The sequence below is a fragment of the Panthera uncia genome (assembly GCF_023721935.1).
Source record: "Panthera uncia isolate 11264 chromosome A3 unlocalized genomic scaffold, Puncia_PCG_1.0 HiC_scaffold_11, whole genome shotgun sequence".
Lineage (NCBI taxonomy): Eukaryota > Metazoa > Chordata > Mammalia > Carnivora > Felidae > Panthera > Panthera uncia.
Window position 1 is genome coordinate 29,349,637 of NW_026057578.1, and position 21,973 is coordinate 29,371,609.

Sequence of the window (21,973 nt, forward strand, 5' to 3'; positions counted from 1 at the left end):
AATAGAGGAAGAAGCTAACAAATGTCACAGCCACATCTTGAGCCTAGGAGAATGGGGCTATTTTCTCATTTCAGGTGGACTATAGTTGGATGGGAAGAGATACTCCTCCCACAAGATTAATGTAATATTTCAAATTAATAGGTAAGAATGTATCTAGAAACCTGTAAGAGGTGAGGGGGCCACACAAAGCAGAGCCGAATATAGCTTGTGTCAGAGCCATATTTTTTGGCTCCTGGTTTCTTTGCAGGGTTGAGTTTTGTTGATTCTGGAACTCCCAGTTTTTGCTGTTGCACTGCCCTGTTATGCTCTGAGTTTTAATTTTATTATTTAGAAAAACATAATACAGATTATCTTCTGATGGATGTTTAAGGAAATGATTTACATAAGCTATTGGACTCCTGGTTCTTGAGCCAAACTAGGCATCCACAAGACACCTCCTCATCTGGGGGTATAGAGTCAGATCACTGTCTAGATGTCTTTGAACAAAGGCTCTGCCTCTAGTTTTTTTAGCTTCTGAAATGTTCTTCTCTCCAGAATGTCATGGATACATATATGAGTTTATCTTGGACTCTCTTTGTAGTAAACTGCTGGTAGTAAGAGCTTGAAAATTTTTGTTGTTATGAATTTTGCTGGAATTGATATTTTTATTCATTAGTCAGCAAATGTTGCATGAACATCTATGATGTTTTAGGCACTGGAGAAAAAAATGGTGAATGAGATATATCCTTGAGAAAATCATGGTTGTCTAGTAGGTAGAGATGTTTCTCTGTATCAGTAAGAGACCACGTGATAAGTCTGACCACAGAGAAGGCGTAATTCAACTCAGCATCAAAAACGTTGGGCGTGGTTTCCAGAGTTCCAAGGGACTTTGAACTGAGATCTGAAAGGGTGGTTAGGATTTACTAGGTGGGGAAGCAACAGGGAGGGAAGATAGAGATAGGATGTGCTAAGGCCTGGGACAGGTAAGTTGAGGGAAGGTAAGGACAGGTAAGGACAGGTAAGGACAGGTAAGGACAGGTAAGTCCTTAAGGACTTAAGTTACCTTAAGTTACCTTAAGGACAGGTAAGTTGAGGGAAGAGAGTGACATTCAGTATTGCTGCACTTTAGGCTGCTCAGTCTGGGGAGCAGTAGCTAGAGATGGAGCAGGAGAGGTAAGGTGGGGTTGGATTGTGATGGGCCTTATGTCCATCAAGGCAGACACAGGTTTCCAGGCAGGTTTGACATGATCAGACTGGCCTTTGAGGAAGATGACAGATTGCTCTGTAGAGAACTGGTCAGATCAGGGAGCTAGGCTGAGCTGTTGCAGAGACCAAACTTGGATGAGGAGAATTTGAACCAAGGCATTGTCATGGACAGTGGGAATAGAGAATGGACAAAAAGGTTTTGTAGGTGAATGAATGGGGTGAGGTAAAGGAACAATTGATGAGTTGAAAGAGGGTGCATGATGACAAAATGTTGGAAAAAATCAGTAAAAGAAGGGGATTTAATTTTTTGACATAAGAAATATTCGTCTCAAGTATGGGTCTTGCTTTGTGCTGGAAATGTAGTTTGGGTGGTTACCAGCATATAGATGGTAGGTAGGTGAAGCCATGAATACAGATGTGATTCAGGGGGATCATGGAGGACTGGATCCAGGACAGCTCCTAGGACAGAGCCCAGGATGTGAACAAAGGAATTGTCCCTTGATTTTACTGAGTCTTTCAAGGTCGATGATTTATTATTTTTTAAAAATATGAGGGAGCCATATTATTTCATGGTAGTTTTAGTTATCATTGTGGATGAGTATGGTAAGGTATCCTAAACATTTAAGCATATAGTACTCATTTGTAATGTTACATGATTTATTATAGTTGTAGATTTACTATTTTTTTTTTTTAATAATTGGGACAAATGCTTAATCTGTTACATTTTAGGGCCATTAGTATGAATGAATTTTCTTGATGAACTTTTTTCATTGTATTTTGATTTTAAGGAATTACGTAAAACATTTTTACTAAAGGTGAAACTTTGGAATGTGGAAATATTTTCAGTATTTCAGTGCCAAAAATTCAGCTACTTTAACACCTAGAAATTCGAAGATTGTGTATGGAAGATTTGCTCTTAATTTGTAGTATGTATTAGAATCATTTGTGGAGCTTTTAAAGACACCAGTGCAATGCTAGATCCCAGCTGAGAGAGGTTTATGTCGGGGCCCCACCATTTGTGTTTTTTTTCGTGATTTGGTGTATATTCTAGGTGAGAACTCTGTATCAGGGGTTTGATTAGGAGCTTTGTTAGTATGTTTTGCTTCTTGCTTATATGGTTAGCTTCTTTGCTTAAAGCTATGACAGTAGACAGTAGACAGTAGTGCCTGTGGCTGAGTCCATTAAGAGTCTGACTCTTGGTTTCAGCTCAGGTCATGATCTCACGGTTTTGTGGGTTCGAGCCCCGCATCCGGCTCTGTGCTGGCAGGCAGTGTGGAGCTTGCTTGGTATTCTCTCTCTCTCCCTCTCTCTGCCCCTCCCGCACTCATGCTGTGTTTTTCTCAAAATAAATAAATAAACTTTACAATAACAACAAAAAAGCTGTGACAGCAAAGGCCAGGATGGCAGCAAGTTAGTTGATCTGGCTATCTGAGCATTTGATTTTTTAGTGAATTTAAATTATAAAGCAAAATTGAATGGCAGTTTAGTCTGGGCTCAGAGCATTAGAGGACTGTTTAGGTAAAATACAGCATATCCACACAATGGAATACTGTAAAGGGAGTGGCTATAAAAAGGAACAAGGACTATGTCTCTATGTATGCTATGTGGTCATTTTGAGAATATATTGTTAAATGATAAAAGCAAGGGGCAGAACAGTGGTATTGTGGGTTATGATTTTTCAAATAAAGGGGCCTATAAATATGTAAATATGTATTGTTGTGCATACACACAGACCTACCAAAGGAATGGTAAACCAGAAACTAATAATAATGGTTACTCTAAGGAGAGGGAGGGGATTGGGTGCAAGAAACAGCTATGGAACCTAGACTTAGAATATACCTTGTTTTGTGGATTAGGCTTTAGAATCATGTAAATGCCTTACCATGTTATAAAACAAAAATAAAATGAGAGGAAAAAAATTCCAAAAAATGAAACACAAAATGAAATAAGTGAGCCTAAATGTATATCAGGTTTGAAGCATACAGAGTATTTCAAGTGACTCTGAAGCAGAGTAATGTGACTATAAATTTCTGCTGGGATATACCCCTAAGGACAAAGAGCTGCAAAGATATAAACTGATTTTAATAATCAGATACTTGGGAATAATATTGGTAGTGTTATTCTGGAGGTTCTGTGTTGTAAGATTGTAAGCAAGTAGATAGTTACATTGGATTGAGGCCATAGATTTTGATGTGGAAAAGAGATACAATCAGAGATTGGGTAAGAATCCAGGAATCTTAAATTTGATCAGAAGTGTCAGTATGAACTCATGATATATTTTCTTTTCTTTTTCTTTTCTTTTCTTTACTTTTTGAAGTAGGTTTTATGCCCAGCGTGGGGCTTGAACTCACAATGCTGAGACTGAGTCGCATGTTCTACCAACAGAATCAGTCAGGTGCTTCTGTATTTTCTTTTTTAAAAACGTATTTCCCTAGTTCTCTCTACTAAAAATCTGAGAAACCCACTTGGACAGCATTAAGCACTTCTAGTTCCAGACTCTATTCTCTAAATAATAATTCCCACTAAAAGGAACCTAGGGTACCTTGGAAAAAGGAAGCCAGGAAATCTATAAAATGAGCCCAGAACGTCTTTTCATTTCACAAAACAAGCTATGGGAAGATTTCTGTTTGTATCGATGGTAGGATAGCTTTTTCTAAGCTGACACTCCCAACTGAGAACAACTAAAAGAAAAAAGGAAAATAATTCAAAAAATCTGTTTAAGACTTTAGAAAGTGAGCAAGTCAGACAGCAAGGACTTGAAATATTCATATTTTAGAGAAGGAAAACTCAGAGGGGTGAGGGCAGCTTTCGGTATAGCTTTTCCCTTAGAGTGATTGGCTGATTTGAATTGTGCATCTAAGAGTTTGAACAAAGGGGTAGCAGAGAGGCTGAGATTTTAAGTAGAGTTTCTGGTAGTTATGCAGAGTTAGGGGACAAAATTGGAGTTCAGGGCCTGCAGAGAAGGAAGAGCATTGGAAAACACCCCAGGCTTTTAGTTGGGAACTCTGAAGGATAGGCTATACCTTAAGGATTAGCTCTCACAAAGGCTGAAGCCCAGCTTTCAAATCACCTCAGTCCTTGATTGGATTAAGGAAACCTGCTCCTAGCCTTATTGCTTGCTAGAAGTAAATGGTAAATTTTCTCTGGAGAAAGACACCATCAATCATTGATTCAGTTGTCTGTATAGTTTTTGTATATGTACTGATAACATGTAATATATATTTACGTATAGCTATATATATTTTATGTTATATCTACAACATATTTATAAAACTTAGTCTGGCATTACATTAAGAAATAACCAGATATATATAAGAATAAAAGAATTGACTAAAAAATCCAGAGAGAAAATACAATTGAAGCAGACTCATAGGAGATTTCTAGTACAGGTGAGATAGTACAGACCCGTTTTCTCTGCTAAGTCTATACATCCTAGAATTGGTACAGAAGACAACAAAAGGAGAACTCTGAAAGGTTGTAAGAAGAAGAGGTGAGCTGGTTTGGAACCACTGGACTAGAAGAACAATATAGCCCTAGGGCTATATATTATAGTCCCCCTAGCCAACAGAAAAAGGCCTCCCAGACCTTAGGCTTCCTGACCTTCTGACCTGCAATAGAATGTAGTCCAGGTAGGCTCATTCCTTCCATGAATCTAATGGAAGTCCCCATAGGGCCCCTGTGTGGCTCAGTTGGTTAAGCATCCGACTTCGATTCAGGTCATGATGTGGTTCGTGAGTTCGAGCCCCCCATCAGGCTCTGTGCTCATAGCTCAGAGCCTGGAGCCTGCTTCGGATTCTGTGTCTCCCTTGCTCTCTGCCCCTCACCCACTCATGCTCTGTCTCTCTCCAAAATAAATATTAAAAAATAATTTAATGAAAATCCCTTTGAAAACATCAGGCAAGCTTAATGTCATAACCAAGGGGAATCAATTAGGAATCCACTGAATATAAGTGTGGAGACAAAGCAGTCTTTTTCCCACTGGTCTTAAGACTTCCCTTTTCCACTGAGAGATATCAAGGCAGGTGGGCAGAACTAGCAAGTGAGACTCAGAACAGCAGTCGTTCCAGTCTGAGAAGCTCCTTTGTCCTTGAGGACCTGAGGGTCTCTTCCCCCAACCAAAGATACCGGGGTGAACACTAGTGGCAAAAAGGACACAGCTGCAAGTGGCCTGGTCCAGGGAAGTTTCTTTGGTTATGTGGGCCTGAGCTGCTTCTCCCCTAGCCAGAGATACAGGGGCAGGTGGGTGGAACTGGCAAGAGGGACCCACCTATGGGAAGCAGCATGTTCTGTCATTTTTGTCTCTGTGGGTTCAAGACTTGACTTTCCCACTCAGAGATACTGGGAAGTGGGGGTGGGGAGGTGGGGGGGGTGGGGATGGTTGGGGAGGAACCTAAGGCCATCACACCCCTCTCCCACCAATAGGCACCTGGCAGCCTGGCTTGGGGAAACTCCTTCATCCCTTCAGGCAGCACTAGCAGGGACCCTTGGGAGCCCAGTGGCACCAGATACACAGAGCAGGCCAAATAATACCAGAAAGACTCTGAAAATTAATCTGCCATTGGAATAATAGCCCAGAAAAGTGGGTAAGGTCCATATGCTAAAACTAAACAGGGTGACTACCTGCTAAAATAAAATATTTAATAAGGCCCTGTGTTAGTGACTTCTAACATAAGAGGCAAAATATTAAGGATACAATAGAAACTTGCTTGTCATACCAATAACAAAGTAAATTGCAACTTGAATCAGAAAAGACAACAGACACCAGTCTAAGATGTATCAGATATTGGAATTTTCTCACAAGAATTTTAAAGCAGCTGTCATAAAAATGCTTCAAAATCAATTAAAAATTATTTTGAAAGAAATAAAAGTACACAATCTCAGTAAAGAACTAAATAAATTAGAATCAAATTACAAATTAAATTAGAACCAAATGGAAATTTTAGAATTGAAAACCACAGTAACAACAACCCCCCCCCCCCCCCCCGCCAACTTATTGTATGGGTTCAATTAGTAGAATGACAGTGACAGAGGATAGAATTAGTGAACCTGAGAACTAAAGGATAGAGTTCTTCCAGTCTAAACAACAGAGAGAAAACACACTTGAAAAAAATCTGTGAGAGAGATCTAACACTTGTTTTTTTGTTTGTTTTAAAAAAATTTTTTTTTAGTGTTTGTTTATTTTTGGGAGAGAGAGAGAGAGAGAGAGAGAGAGCAGGAGCAGGGTGGGAGGGGCAGAGAGAGGGGGAGACACAGAATCCGAAGCAGTCTCCAGGCTCTGAGCTGCCAACACAGAGCCCAATGTGGGGCTCAAACTCATGAACTGTGAGATCATGACCTGAGCTGAAGTCGGATGCCCAACCGACTGAGCCACGCAGGCGCCCCTGGAAAAGATCTAACACTTGTATAATTGAAGTCCCAGAAGGAAATGAGAGTGGGGCTGAGAGTATTTGAAAGAAATAATGGCTGAAAACTTACCAAATTTGGCAAAAGAAACAAACCTCCAGGTCTCAGAAACTGTAAACCCCATACAAGAGAAACTCAAATCCACACCAAGATGCATCATAATCAAACTCTTGAAATCTAAAAGTGTGAGATGGATACAAGGTTAATACACAGAGGTCAGTTGCTTTCCTGTGTATCAGCAATGAAGAAGTGGAATTTGAAATTAAAAACACAGTACCATTTACATTAGCACCACCAAAAATGAAATACTCAGGCATAGGTCTAGCAAAATACGTATAAAATCTATATGAGGAAACCTACACACTCTGCTGAACAAAATTAAGAACTAAGTACATGGAGATACATCCCTTGCTCATGGATGAGAAGACTCACTGTTGTCAAGATATCAGTTCTTCCCTTCTTCCCTGCTTGATCTATAAATTCAATGTAATCCCAAGCAAAATCCCAGTGAATTATTTTGTGGATATTGGGAAACTGATTCTAACATTTACATGGAGAAACCAAAGACCCAGAGTAGTCAGCACAATATTGAAAGAGAAGAACAAAGTTGGAGGATCAACACTCCCTGACTTCACGACTTACTGTAAAGCTGCAGTAATCAAGACAGTGTCATGTAGGTGAAAGAACAGACCAGTAGATCAATGGAACAGTATAGAAAGCCTGGAAACTTAAGGGCAGAGAAAGGTTTCTTGAAAGCAGCCAGAGAGAAATGATGAGGAACACCTGTTCAGATAACAGATTTCTCATCTGAACCATGGGGACCAGTGGAAGTGGCACATTATTTCTTAAGTGTTGAAATAAAATAACTGTCATTTGTGAATTCTGTATTCAGCAGAACTGTCCCTCAGGAATTAAAGGGAAATAAAACATTTTCAGATGATGGAAGATAAAAAAGAATTTGTTGCTTCCAGATCTAGCACTAAAGATTGGCTAAAGGAAATTCTTTAAACAGAAAAGAAATGATAAAAGAATAAATCTTGGAGCATCAAGAAAAAAGAAGGAACAATGGAGAGAGCAGAAATACAGGGACATAAAGTAATATACTCTCCTTTTCCTCCTGAGTTTTAGCAATCATATTTGGTGACTGAATAAAAATTATAAAACCATCTGATACTCAATATGATGATATTTAACATAGGATAAAGGACCTAAGTGGAAGTGAGGTTGCCACACTCCACTAAAAGTGGTAGAACATTACACCAGTAGATTGTTATGTCACATATGTATATTCTGGTGCCTGGAGTAACCACTAAGAAAACTGTACACGAATGATAGAGTGGCCGATTTAGTCTTAACATTTCCATAATTACTATAAATGTAATCATTACCTAAAATGTAAATGCAGATTGGTTGAAAAAATGTGACTCAACTATATGCTGCTTGTAGGAAAGTCACTTCAAATTCAATAACGTATGTAGGTAGAAAGTAAAAGAATGGAAAAAGTATTCCATGCAAGCATTAACTGAAAGAATCAAAGGGGCAGGAATGGCTATACTAATAATTGATAAATTATATTTTTTATTTTTATTAAAAAAATTTTTTTTTACCATTTTAACATTTATTTATTTTTTGAGAGACAGAGACAGAGCAGGAGGTCTGTCTTCACCAACTGAGCCACCCAGGTGCCCTGACAAATTATATTTTAGAGCAAAGAAAATTACCAGAGACAAAGAGGAACATTGCATAAAGACAGAATGACAGATTGGGGCACCTAGGTGGCTCAGTTAAGTGTCTGACTTTGGCTCAGGTCATGATCTCACAGTTGTGTGGGTTTGAGCCCTGTATTGGGCTCTCTGCTGACAGGTCAGAGCCTGGAGCCTGCTTTGGATTCTGTGTCTCCCTCTCTCTCTCTCTTTCTCTCTCTCTCTGCCCCTTCCCTGCTTGTGCTCTGTCTCTGTCTCTCAAAAATAAATAGATGTTTAAAAAAATTTTTTTTAAAAGATAGAATGACAGATTAAATATTTCCAAGGGTTAAGAATGTGGAGTGGCAGGTGGGGTGGGATGGGGGAGATGTGGGAGGGAGCTGTATGGTTACAGAAGGGCAATATGAGGAATCCTTATAGTGTTGGAACCATTTAGTATCTTGACTATGGTGATAGATGCACGAATCTACACAGGTGACAAAATTATATAGAACTTACACGTACACACACACACAAATGAGTATAAGTAAAACTGTGGAAATCTGAATAATATTGACTTACCAACATCAGTGTTCTAGTTATGATATTTCACTGTTGTTTTGAAAAATGTTACCATTTGGGGAACTTGGTCAAAGTATACAAGGAATCACTCTATAATTTCTTATAACTGCATGTGAATCTATTATTTCAACTAAAATTTAAATTATTAAAAAAAACAGGTTCAAGGAGGCAAGAAGACATGACAGCTAACTGTGGTGTTGGGTTCTGGATTGGATCTTGGAACAGAAGAAGGACATTATTGGAGACATGCAGAAGTCAGCAGTTAGAATGATTAGAAACAGACTTTGAAATAATTGATTGATAGCTTTAAGAATCTAAATGACAAGATCAACAATTTCAGCAAAGAATTAGAAAATATAAAAAAGAATTAACAGGGTGCCTGGGTGGCTCAGTTGGTTAAATATCTGACCCTTGATTTCTGCTCAGGTCATGATCTCATGGTTGTGAGCCACGCTTCGGGTGTGGAGCCAGCTTAGGATTCTCTCTCTTCCCCACTCGGTGCCCTTGCCGTGTTCACGAGTGCATTCTCTCTCTTTCTCTGTCTCTGTCTCTGTCTCTGTCTCTCTCTCTCTTTCTCTCTCAAGAAGAAAATATTAACAGAAACTGGAGATACAGTAACTGATTTTAGGAACTTTAGATAGAGATGAAGAGAGAATCAATGAACTGTAAGAATAAGAATATGTCTAAGAATATGTTGGGAAGACACCTGGACAGAAGCACAGAGAGGCAAAGGGATAAAAAATACTCTGTCATTTGTGAGCTTGCTTGTGCTGTGCTCTCTCTTTCTCTCTCACACATACACACAGTGGTTTTCTGTGAACCATTTGAGAATAAGATATATCTGTCTCGTGGCCCTTGGCCCTTTAAATTGAAGTACTATTTAGGGGCACCTGGGTGGCTCAGTCGGTTGAGCATCTGACTCTTGGTTTCGACTCAGGTCCTGATCTCGCAGTTTGTGAGTTCTAGCCCCATGTCCAGCTCTGCGCTGACAGTGTGGAGCCTGTTTGGGATTCTTTCCCCACCCCCTCTGCCCCTCTCCCGTGTGTGCACGCTCTCTCTCAAAAATAAACTTAAAAATTTTTCAAAAATAGTGTGTATTTTCTAAGAATAGTGATAGTTTTAAGAGACTTAAGTATTAAGGTACTGTTTTCACCTTCAGTAAATTTAATACTGATATAATACCTTTACTATATTGTTTGTACTGAATTTTATCAATTGACCTGATAATGTCCTTTATATTTTTTGCTTCCCCCACCTCCAGTACCAGATCCAGTGTAGGGTTGGGTATTGCATCATATCTCTTTAGCCTACTTTATTTTTTTTTTTAATTTATTATTTTTTTTTAACGTTTATTTATTTTTGAGACAGGGAGAGACAGAGCATGAATGGGGGAGGGTCAGAGAGAGGGAGACACAGAATTGAAACAGGCTCCGGGCTCTGAGCTGTCAGCACAGGGGCCCGATGCGGGGCTCGAACTCACGGACCGCAAGATCGTGACCTGAGCCGAAGTCGGCGCTCAACCGACTGAGCCACCCAGGCGCCCCTCTTTAGCCTACTTTAATCTCGAATATGGGTCAGCAAATCTTTTCTGTAAAGGACCAGATAGTAAATATTTTCTGCTTTGTGTCTGTATAGTTACTCACTTCTGCTCTTGTAACATGAACATTGACAATAAGCAAAAGGGCATGGCTGTGTTCCAACAACATTTATTTACATGAACAGTTAGGATTTGGCCTACGGACTATAGTTTGCTGATTCCTGATCTACAACATTTCTACTGCCTTTCTTATTTATTTATTTATATTTATTTTTAATGATATTGACATTCTTTCATGAATACATCCTCCCTCTTTTAATCCAGTTTCCTATTTTGCTTTTGCTTTGTGTTTCCTCCTGGTTAGATTCAAGTTATGCATCCTTGGTCAGAATACTGTGTAAGTGAGGGGATATCCCTTCTCAGGATATCACATTTGGAGGCAGGGGATGCCTGTGTCTTCCTTATTTTTTATATTAATTTTGTTCTCCTGTTTGAGGTATTATCTTTTTTTTTTTCCACTATCTACTCACTATTTTATTCCCTTCTTGCAACCAGTAAGCAGTATACGGGGAAACACTTTAAAACCATGCATATATTCTGCTCCTCATTAGGTTTTCCTCCTGCTTTTTTAACATCCATTGATGCTAAAAAATATTTTAATACTCCTCTCTCTGATTAATAGAACAAAGATTTTAAAACACTTCTCTTGGGGCGCCTGGGTGGCTCAGTTGGTTGAGCGTCCAGCTTCGGCTCAGGTCATGATCTCGCAGTTCAAGAGTTTGAGCCTCAAGTCGGGCTGTGTGCTAACAGCTCAGAGCCTGGAGCCTGCTTCAGATTCTGTCTCCCTCTCTGTCTGACCTTTCCCTGCTCATGCTCTGTCTCTCTCTCTCTCTCTCTCAAAAATAAACAAAAACATTTAAAAAATTAAAACACTTTTAATTGACATATGGAGAATATTACACCATATAGTTACTGTGCTCTTCAAAATATTCATGAAGTAAAAAGGAAATCACCCTGGGAATTTGAAATTTTGAACTCAATGTTAATGAGAGTATTATATGGCAGAAGATGGGATACAACTAATGCAATGCAGAGAATGAAAGTTAGGGCTTTTAATGCATGCATTAAAAAAGAAAGATTGAAAATCAGTGATCTGTTTTCAACTCAAGAATATGGAAGAACTGCAAAATATATTAAAAGTTATTAGAGTAGAAAAGACAAAATTGACTGGTGCCTGTTTGGCTCAGCCAGTGGAGCGTGTGACTCTTGATCTCAGGGTTGTGAGTCTGAGCCCCAGTTGGTTGTAGAGATTACTTAAAAAAATAAAATCTAGAACAAAAGAAAAAAAGAAAAGACAAAACTGGTAAGTTGCTGGGGAGATTGATAAAGAGAAAAAGAAAACAAATTACTGATGTCAATAATGATAAAGAGGGTATCACTATAGATTCTAGATACATTGGAAGAATCATAGGAGGATATTACTAATCTTTATTCTGATAAATTTGAAAAAATCAGATGAAATGGCAAACTCTAGTAAAACCAACTTGCTTAAAAGAAAACTTCAGGCTCAGATGTCTTTACCAGTGAATTCTTCCAAACTTTTACAGGAGAAATAGCACCAATCTTATACAGACACTTCTGCATAAGGAAATAGGTAAAATTTCTTTCTTGTTTTTATACAGCCAGCATAATTTTGTTATGAAAACCTGACAGAGAAAAAGCAGGTCAGTCTAACCAACACATAAAAAATTTTAAACAAGATATTTGCAAATTGTATCCAGCAAAATATCAGAAGAATCATGACCAAGTTGGGTTTATTTGAGAAATTCAAGGTCAATTTAATATTTGAAAATCAATATCATTCACAGCATTAATTGAATAAGGGAAAAAAGGCAAATGATCATTAGATACACAGTTTTGGTGTTTTTTTTTGAAAAAATAGAACTCAATACTAATGTTAAAAATCTTTAGCGAACTAGGGATACAAAGGTACTTCCTTAATCTGGTATTAAGAAAGGGTTTTGCAAAGAACTTAGGGTAAATATCACACTGGTGAAATACTGAAAGCTTTTCCCTGAGATTGAGAACAGAACAAGGATACTTACCATCACCAATATTTTTCCATATCATAATGGAGATCTTAACTAATTGTAATAAGGCTAGAAAAATAATAAAGTCAAATATTGGAAAAGAAAAAATGAAATAGTCTTTTTTTTAATGTTTTTATTTATTTTTGAGACAGAGACGGAGTATGAGCAGGGGAGGGGCAGAGAGAGAGGGAGACACAGAATCCTAAGCTGGCTGCAGGCTCTGAGCTGTCAGCACAGAGCCCGATGTGGGTCTTGAACCCACGGACTGTGAGATCATGACCTGAGCCGAAGTCGGACGCTTAACCGACTGAGCCACCCAGGTGCCCCCCCCCCTTTTTTTTAACAGCAGATATGCTTGTATTAGTCATAATTTTTGCCTGGGATAATCAGAATGGTATTACCATATCACAGAAATGAAAATTTCATTGTTAAAAAAATATAGAAGTGGTATTTAAAGTTTTGGGCCAGTATGAGATCAATATGACTTCCATCAGAGAAACAGATTGAGGTTGGAGCCCTGGGGCATTCCTACAACTAGAGATTGGGACAAGCAGGTGAATTTAGCAGAGGGGATTGAGAAGAGGTTGTGAATTGAGAGTGGAGGGTTTTGGAAACCAAGTGAAGAAAGTGTTTTAAGAAAGAGGGAGGCATCAGCTATTTCAAATGCTTATATAACTTAACAAAAGGATTTGGTGGGGGGGGGGGGGGGGGGGGGGGGGGTGGCTGAGGAGGTTAGGGTTAAAGCCTAGCTGGAATGTGTTAAGAAATTAGTAGGTGAGAGCGTTGTCAGTGAGAGTGGATAATTCTCAAGACTTTTGCTGTAAAAGTGAACAAAGAAGTGGCAGCAACATGAGAGGAACACGAGATAAAGGGAGGTTTTTTTTTTTTTTTAAGTTTATTTTTAAGAGAGAGAGTGAGATAGCACATGCGCAAGTAGGACAGGGGCAAGGGGGAGGGGGACAGAGGATCTGAAGTGGGCTCTGCACTGACAGCAGAGAACCTGATGTGGGGCTTGAACTCACAAACCATGAAATCATGAGATCATGACCCAAGCCGAAGGCAGATGCTCAACCACCTGAGCCACCCAGGCACCCCAAGGGAGTTTGTTTTTTAGGAAGGGAATACGACAGCTCATCTTCTGCTGATCCAATAGAGAGAAGTGTGGGGTAGGGGTTGGAATTAGGTTTGTTCTGCTGGTGCCCTGATTGAGTAGAATTTGAGGATTGTAGGCCCAGGTAGAAAATTTAACCTTAGATGGATTTAGATAGTTCATCCAGTATAACTGGAAGGCAAAGTACATGCATTTAGTAATCGGAAGAAAATCTAGTTCTCTCGTAATTTCTTTCTTTTATTACTATTCACTTAGTGCCGTTAGGACGCCAGGCACATTTCTAGGCACTGGAATTAGTGAACAGAACAGACAAAAATCTTCACTGTCATGAAATTTACATTCCACTGGGGAAAAATAGATATGAAACGAATAAAGCAATTCACTGATCATCCGCTGAAATTGAAGAGGGGGAAGAGGGTTTGGAAAGTTGAAAGAAAATAAGGTATAAAAGAGAATTGACCAGAAAAATGGAAGGATTGTTGTCCTGCAGTGCTGAGAATCTACTTGAGATGTGTGTTTATAAATGTGAAGTAAGACCAGTCAGCACAATGTTGTGTCTCTAGTTTTATCCGGCTATTTGGTTGCATATACTAAGTAAGCAGAGTTGGGTTCAGCCAGGTTTAGGGTTTGCCATATGTGTAATTTCAGCTTGCTAAGATGCCACTGAGTGTAAAATGCACTCTTACCTCATGTACTACTAAGAAAGAAAAAAAAGCACTTCCTTTAAATTGTGACATGCCGTTGATTTTACGGTGCATCCTGGTTTCTGGACTATTAGGAAAAATTTGTTCATTTCAGAATTGGTGAAATTAGTAACTGGGATGGTTTTTACTTGAAAGCAACAGAAAATCCAAACTTAAATGGACTTTAGCTATGAAGAGGAGCCAAGGGGGATATGAGGAACATGGCAGCCTGTATGAGACTTGTTTCCTTGGCTCTCCCAACTGCAAGCACTCTGCTTTTCTTGAGCCAGCTTGCTGTGGGGACCTACAGGAAACTTACAGGATCTGGGATCTGTTGTGATCCTTCCAGACAGAGAGAACTGATGTATAACTGGGCCAGTGTAGCAGGGGGCATGGATGATGAAGCAGCAGATCCCGGAAAGTGTGATGTTGCACTCATGGAGTATAGTTGGTGTTCCTGACCTCCACAAGGTCAATATATTGCTAAATGGATGGGCAGAATCTTACCTGTGCTTGAGACCAGGGGAGTGTTGGGGGACCTGGGAGCAGAGAAGATTCATACTTAGATGGGATGGGAGTGTAAGATGGTACACCCACTTAGGAAACGTTTTGGCAGTTTCTTTAAATTTAACTATATATCTATTATTTGATCTAGCGATTTCACTTTTATGTAGTTATCCAAGAGGAATGTCCACACATGCCCACACAAAGGCTTGTACACAGTATTCTTAGCATCTTTATTCATAAGAGCCTCTAACTACATAATCCAAGCATCCGTCAACAGGAGAATGAATAAACAGGTTGTGGTATATTCATGCAGTAGAATACTACTCAGCAATAGGAAGGAGCAAATTGCGGATACACACAATACTGAGAAAACATTTTGCTGATCAAAAGAAGCGAGGCACAAGAGTGTCTCTGTATGACTTTATTAAATTAGGTTGTAGAAAACTGGTCTATAGTGATGGAAATAAGATCAGTATTGGGAGGAATTACCTGCAAAGTGTGTGAAGGAACTTTCCGGGGTAACAAGACCTGTTTTATGTGTTGTTTGGGAGGGTTCCCCACGTGTGTACATTTGTCAAAACCTAACAGATAGTACATTTAAGGTGCCATTTATTGTATATGAATTACTCCTCACTAAGATTGATTTAAATTTTTGGTTGGAAGAAATCAAATCAGTATAGCAGTCATACGTCGTACTATATGTGAATAGATTATATTATGACAGTAAAACTGTCAGGTTAAGAAACAAAACCTAACCATATCCTGTTTAGAAGAAAGAGACTTGAAAATTTGGTAAGGAAATATGAAAAATAGAGTTGGATAAAGAACTATGGCCCAGGAAAACAACAAAAAAAATCGGTTGTCAGTAGACAAGGTGGAATGTGAACATCAAACTATATAAGTGGGTTATTATCATGATAAAAGAGACAATTTATGAAGATCTAATAGTTATGGAGCTTATATGGCTAAATAGCTCAATACATAAAACAAAAATAATGTGGCAAATGTGTCATGGTATGGGATTTTGATATACTTTTCTCAGAATTAGATCTTGTAGGTAACAGGTAAGAATATAAAGGGTTTGAATAGTGAATTCAATAAACTGAATTACACATACATAGTAGTTTACATTTCCTACAATAGATTATCTTTTTTTTTAATTAAAAAAAAATTTTTTTTTTAACGTTTATTTATTTTTGAGACAGAGAGAGACAGAGCATGAACGGGGGAGGGTCACAGAGAGAGGGAGACACAGAATCTGAAACAGGCTCCAGGCTCTGAGCTGTCAGCACAGAGCCTGATGCGGGGCTCGAAGCCACGGACCGTGAGATCATGACCTGAGCCGAAGTTGGACGCTTAACCGACCGAGCCACCCAGGCGCCCCAATCTTTTTTTTTTTTTTTTAAATTTTTAACGTCCAAGGAACTTTGGTCAGAGTTTATCAATGTCCAACATACTTGACCGCAAAGAAAATCTTAACAGGTGAGAAAAGTTGAGGGTTTTTTTATAGGCCACATTGCCTGGTAATAATACAAATAAAGTAGAAATAATTGTAAGCTGACTTCTTTGAAACCCGCCTCCTTTGGAGGGTTCCCCTATTTTCCCTGTATTTGTTTCTACCACATAATCACCCTCAGCGTATTCTTGAATTGGAAAGTTGGTAGAAGCAACAAGTTAATTCTTTATATTTCTGGTTTTGTATTGTTGAAAAGCCTTTGTTTCAATCCAGTGTCTTTGTGTGACTGCCAGTGAAGTGAGCACAGGCAGTACTGGTATCTACACCTGGATTGCCAACGAGAATGTAAAACTTGACCTGAAAGTTTAGTTGATATTCCTAGCCTTCCCCTTTCAAATCTCTCTAAATTTTCAGTAACCATTTGTTAGCCATTCACTAGAACATAGGGAATTTTAAGTTAAAAGAATTTATTTACTTATTTATTTATTACAAATGTAACTTCATTTTGTTTGTTTGATTTTTTTTAATGTTTATTTGTTTTTGAGAGAGTGCAAGACAGAGTGCCAGCCGGGGAGGGGCAGAGGGAGAGGGAGCCACAGAATCCGAAGCAGGCTCTAGGCTCCAAACTGTCAGCACAGAGCCTGACGCGGGGCTCGAACTCACAAACTGTGAGATCACGACCTGAGCTGAAGTCAGATGTTTAACGGATTGAGCCACCCAGGCACCCCCCCTATTTATTTATTTATTTTTAAAAAAATGTTTATTTATTTATTTTGAGAGGGAGAGTGCACGCGAGCGAGGAAGAGGCAGAGAGAAAGAATCCTAAGCAGGTTCCATGCTGTCAGCATAGAGCCTGACGCAGGGCTTGAATTCACAAACCATGAAATCATGAGCTGAGCCGAGATCAAGAGTTGGGTGCTTAACTGACCGAGCCGCCCAGCTGCCCCTCAAGTTAAAAATTTAAAAGTAACAAGAATACAGAGAGGATGTGGAAAATAGCATATTCTCACGTATTGCTGATGCAAATGTGAGTTGTTACAGCCTTTTGAAAATTGGCAGCTTATTTAACAATTAAAATTCATATTCCTTTGGCCCAGTAATCCTCCTCCTAAGATTCTATTCTTAGCAATTAAAGCACAAGTAAGGCCATATGTATAGGGATATTTATTGCAGCAATGTGCATAATGCCAACTGACTGAAAACAAAATGAATGTTAGCAGGAGAAAGGCAGGAAAAAAAACACTACCTCCATAGGTTAGAATATGCTTCATAAAAAGTGAATTAGACTAATACCTGTTTAGTTGGAGAGACTCTCACAAAGTTTTGTTGGGTTAGAAAAGGAAGATGCAGAAAAGTTTGTATAATATGTGTAGCCAAAAATTAAGAGAACTGCGCATATATCATGGGCTCATGAATATGAAGAAAAATAGTTAAGAATGCTTACTAGGTGGTTAAATGTTTATCTTAATGTGGTGTGGGTGGGGGTATACTTGGGGAGAAAAGTTACAAAAGGTGAATCGTCGTTTAGTTGACAGCTTGTCTGTGATCATAACTATGCATTGTCTGTAAAATTATGTAAATGCTAGATTTAAAAATACTGAGTAGATATTTAAAATAAAAATGACCTATTTCTTTTCTAAAAGTGATGCTGATTTGCAAATACCTGAGCATGTCTATGTGCAGTCCAGAGCAACCCTTAGGAGCAAAACAAGCATAGTAGAAAGCCAGAAAACATTGTGAGCTAGAAGGGCCTAAACTATGTCCACACATACATATACAATAAACCAGTAACCAGTGGGAAGTTTATTTGCCCATAAACTGGAAGTGGTCTCTGTGGTTGGTTGATGCTGCGTTCATCACCTTTGCATTCCTTTGGTTGGTCATCCTTGGTATTGGCTTCCCGTTCAGCCTTGTAGCATAATGGCTGCATTACTGAGATTTGTGTTTGGGGCACAAATTGGTTATAACAGTGTGAGAGGAAGGTGCAGAGAGCAGAATTGGGCAAAGGAAAAAGTTGAACTTCAGTGTAGGCCTGACAAAGGGGTGCTCAGAAGCAAGGACTGTCAGAGTTGTTTTTTGTTGGATTGCTCCAGACTTTCCACCCTTTGTGGTATGGACCGCCCTGGGCAGGGTGTGACCTGGGGCAAGGCAGCTCCTGAACTGTAAGAGCCGGTAAAAACTGTTGACCAGGCTGTTAGTACTTCCTCAGAAGGGAGATTATGTGGCAAATCTCCCTGTCTACCACACTGTCTTTGTTAATGAGAAAATACTTCCTGGAAGGCCTCCATCAAGCCTTCCCCTGACATTTAAGTATTTGACTATGTGCTGTGACAGAAACTAGTAATGACCCTTCGTCTCCTTTCTCCACTTCTCTAATGAAGGGAATCCTGATTTTTCACTGAATACATGGTCATTTGGAATAGTGGCTACATTTCTCAGCCTCCCTCTACATTTAGATATGTCATTAAGTTTTGGCTGATGGGATATAAGTTGAACTGTCTTGTTTGACTTAGAAGGAGGGATTGTGCACTTTGTTTTCCTCCTTCCTGCTGGGTAGAATGTGGGAATAAAAGCTGGAGTTTGAGCAGCCATCTTGGATTATGAGGTGGAAGCCACATGTTGAGGATGACAAAGCAACTAGATAGAAGAACATTAGGTCCCTCATGATTATGGAAATCCTTTTGTGTTCTCTGTATTTCTTACCTTTGGACTTTATTATCTTGGTTAAGCCATTACTATTTCTGTTTTTCTGTCAGTTGTGTTAGGTTCTAATCAGTTATTGTCAGGGGGCATAGGAAACCATGAGTGGCTCAGACTAATCTTTTTGGGTTAGAATGGATGTTGGGAGTAAGACATGGAGATACCAGTATCCAGGTGAGTACAGCAGAGGGAGAGAAGGGCAAAAGGCCAAGAAGGATTTGAAGGTGATGATAATTGTGATGGACCATGGAATCTTAACTAAGTGGGAAAGTCGAATGTGTGTGTGGTGGGTGATGAGCATGAAGAAGTGATAGTTCAGTGGATTGGAGGTCCCCATGGGGATGATGACTCACTGGAAAGGGAGAACTAGGCTAAATGAACTTGAGAGTTAAGAGATGGTGGCCAGAATGTAGGATGCCTAAAATGCAGATTTTGGTACTCATGCTGTTACAAGAAATGGCAGGACCCAGAGGAGTGGGTGACTAATATGGGTGGAAAAAAAGACTGTTAATGGTGAAGTTAAGAAATGGAAAACCCAGGGGCGCCTGGGTGGCTCAGTCTGTTGAGCGTCCGACTTCAGCTCAGGTCACGATCTCGCAGTCCGTGAGTTCGAGCCCCGCGTCAGGCTCTGGGCTGATGGCTTGGAGCCTGCTTCCGATTCTGTGTCTCCCTCTCTCTCTGCCCCTCCCCCGTTCATGCTCTGTCTCTGTCTCAAAAATAAATAAATGTTAAAAAAAAATTAAAAAAAAAAGAAATGGAAAACCTGGGTTCTGATTAGAACATCTTATATGTTGATGTAGTTGAATGAACTAGATGCTAATATCAGTAGGCAAGAAGGAATAACTGGGATGTCAGTAGATAAGTCAGAAAGTAAGGGAGGCAGACCCAGAGGAGAGCATCTGTTTCAGACAGGCTGACATTGGTGATGGAAGACGGACAAAAGATGATCTGGAAACAGCAGTGTGGAAGGAAATAGCATCCTTCTTAAATTTCAAAAGTTCTATATAGGAAAAGATACCAGACACAAAATATAAAGAAAAAAGTAAACTGAGAAAATGTATTTATAGTACATTTTACATGCAGATGGGAGCTCTTTAATATAAAAAGAGCTCCTAAACATTAATTTGAAAAAGACAACTTGGTAGCAAAGTGGGCAAAGAATATGGAATTTTAATTCAGAGAGGAGGAAATACAAATGACCAAAACATATGAGAAGACACTTAAACATCAAGGTATGTACCAGCCAAAACATTAATGAGATATCAGTATATGCCTATCGTATAGTCAAGACCTAAAAATATTAAACTTCAGACTTGGCACGAGTGTGGGAAGACAGGTGCTGATGGTCACTGCTCGTGGGACGTGGTAGATTGCCTTCAGAAGTGGCAGCCAAATGGCTGTGATGGGTCCGTTGTGTATTGTGGCTTGATGTGCTTGCCTGTCACAATTCTGCTTTCCACAGTGTTATTGTATTAAATACCCTTTAGTCGTAACTATAACTGTGTGATCTTTTTAAAAACCAGCTCGTATTTATAAGTAAGTTCTTGTAGCCATTTTCATGGTAGCCATTTTCAAAGTATGATTTTCCTATCTCAGCTAGAAAGATTTAGATACGCTTTTTTTTTCAATTCCTGTTGGTTTTAATGTATTTGTACCCCCCTTTCTTAAGTTTATGGAAATTATTTTTTTCATCTAGATTAGTATAATCTGACTATAGCTACCCAGTCATTTTCTTCTGGTTATAGTGTGCATTAATGTACTTACTATGCTTAACTTGCATTATTTGAGAATTAAGAAAGATTAGTATGTGAAACTTGGATGGACTTACATTTTTGTTTTTTGTTTTCTGTTTGTTTGTTTGTTTTTTGCATTACAGACTAACTGGATCTTCTGGGTTTGTAACAGATGGACCTGGAAATTATAAATATAAAACAAAATGTACATGGCTCATTGAAGGACAGTAAGTAGTAATGGCTGGTTTAAATTTTTTTTTTTTTAGAGCTCAGTGTGGCGTTACTTTTTTTACAAGTAAAATTAACAACCTGTAGCATAGAGTACTTAAAATATTTTTTTTGATGACTTTTCATTTGACAAGTGAATATGATTTTATTAACCTTCATTGTGAATTTGAAAACAATTTTTGTTTTCAGTTTTTGTCTTGTGTTGATTTAAAGCTGTGAATGAATTATACACACCAGAAGTTTGTATATTTTCAGTTATCATACTTAGAACTGTTGAATATTTTAAATGATTTATACCATTAGAAAATTATAATATTATATCATTTTTCTAAGTACTTATTTTTATTGTGGGCAGAAAAATAAAAATAGCTTCTTCTCTGGGCCTCCTGTGCCCCTCCAGCTCTTGCCTTCTTCTCTCCATGGCACATCTTTAAAGCAGTGTTTCTCAAACTTTTTGGTCTCAGGACCCCTTTACACTCTTAAATTTTGAAAATTCCAAATAACTCTTGTTTGTGTGGGTTATATCTGTGTTTATTATAAATAAAAACTAAGGAAATTCCTTATTAACTCATTTAAAAGCAATAATAAACCTACTACATGTTAGCACAAAATGGCATATTTTTATGAAAAAGCAAACCCTATATTTAAAAAAACATCAGTGAGAAGAATGGTATCGTGTTACATTTTTGTAAAATCACTTCTCTGTCTGGCTCAGTAGAAGATAGGTGGATTATCATATTTTCTTCTGCATTCAGTTTGTTAGAATATGTTATTGTGGTTGAAGCATGTGAAGAAAATTAGGCTTTACTTGAATGTGTAGTAGGAAAAGGAAGGATATCTGAATAACATTTTTAAATAATTTTGGATGGTCTTCTTTGACACTGCATCAAAGCTTGACAAGTGCTAATTTCTTAAACGTAAATTGCAGTGTGGAATCTAAAACATTATTAATGAACTTTTGGAATTTAAATTAAAATCTTTTGAGTTTTCTTATACTTTTGAATGGCTCTTTAAGCCTTGCATGGCTTTGTAACAGGTTATATGGGTTATTTAGAAAATAATAGTTCCCTGAACTA

At 38.6% G+C, this 21,973-nt stretch overlaps 1 protein-coding gene across 6 annotated transcripts in view; it reads left to right on the forward strand.

Moving 5' to 3' along the window:
* Positions 1-21,973, forward strand: part of ATRN (attractin) — a 158,550-nt gene that overhangs the window by 14,995 nt on the left and 121,582 nt on the right. For all 6 annotated transcript variants that reach the window (XM_049650035.1, XM_049650034.1, XM_049650036.1 and 3 more), the window contains exon 2: positions 20,813-20,896. In XM_049650035.1, the coding sequence (XP_049505992.1) occupies positions 20,813-20,896 (84 nt within the window). The remainder of the gene's footprint in view (positions 1-20,812; positions 20,897-21,973) is intronic.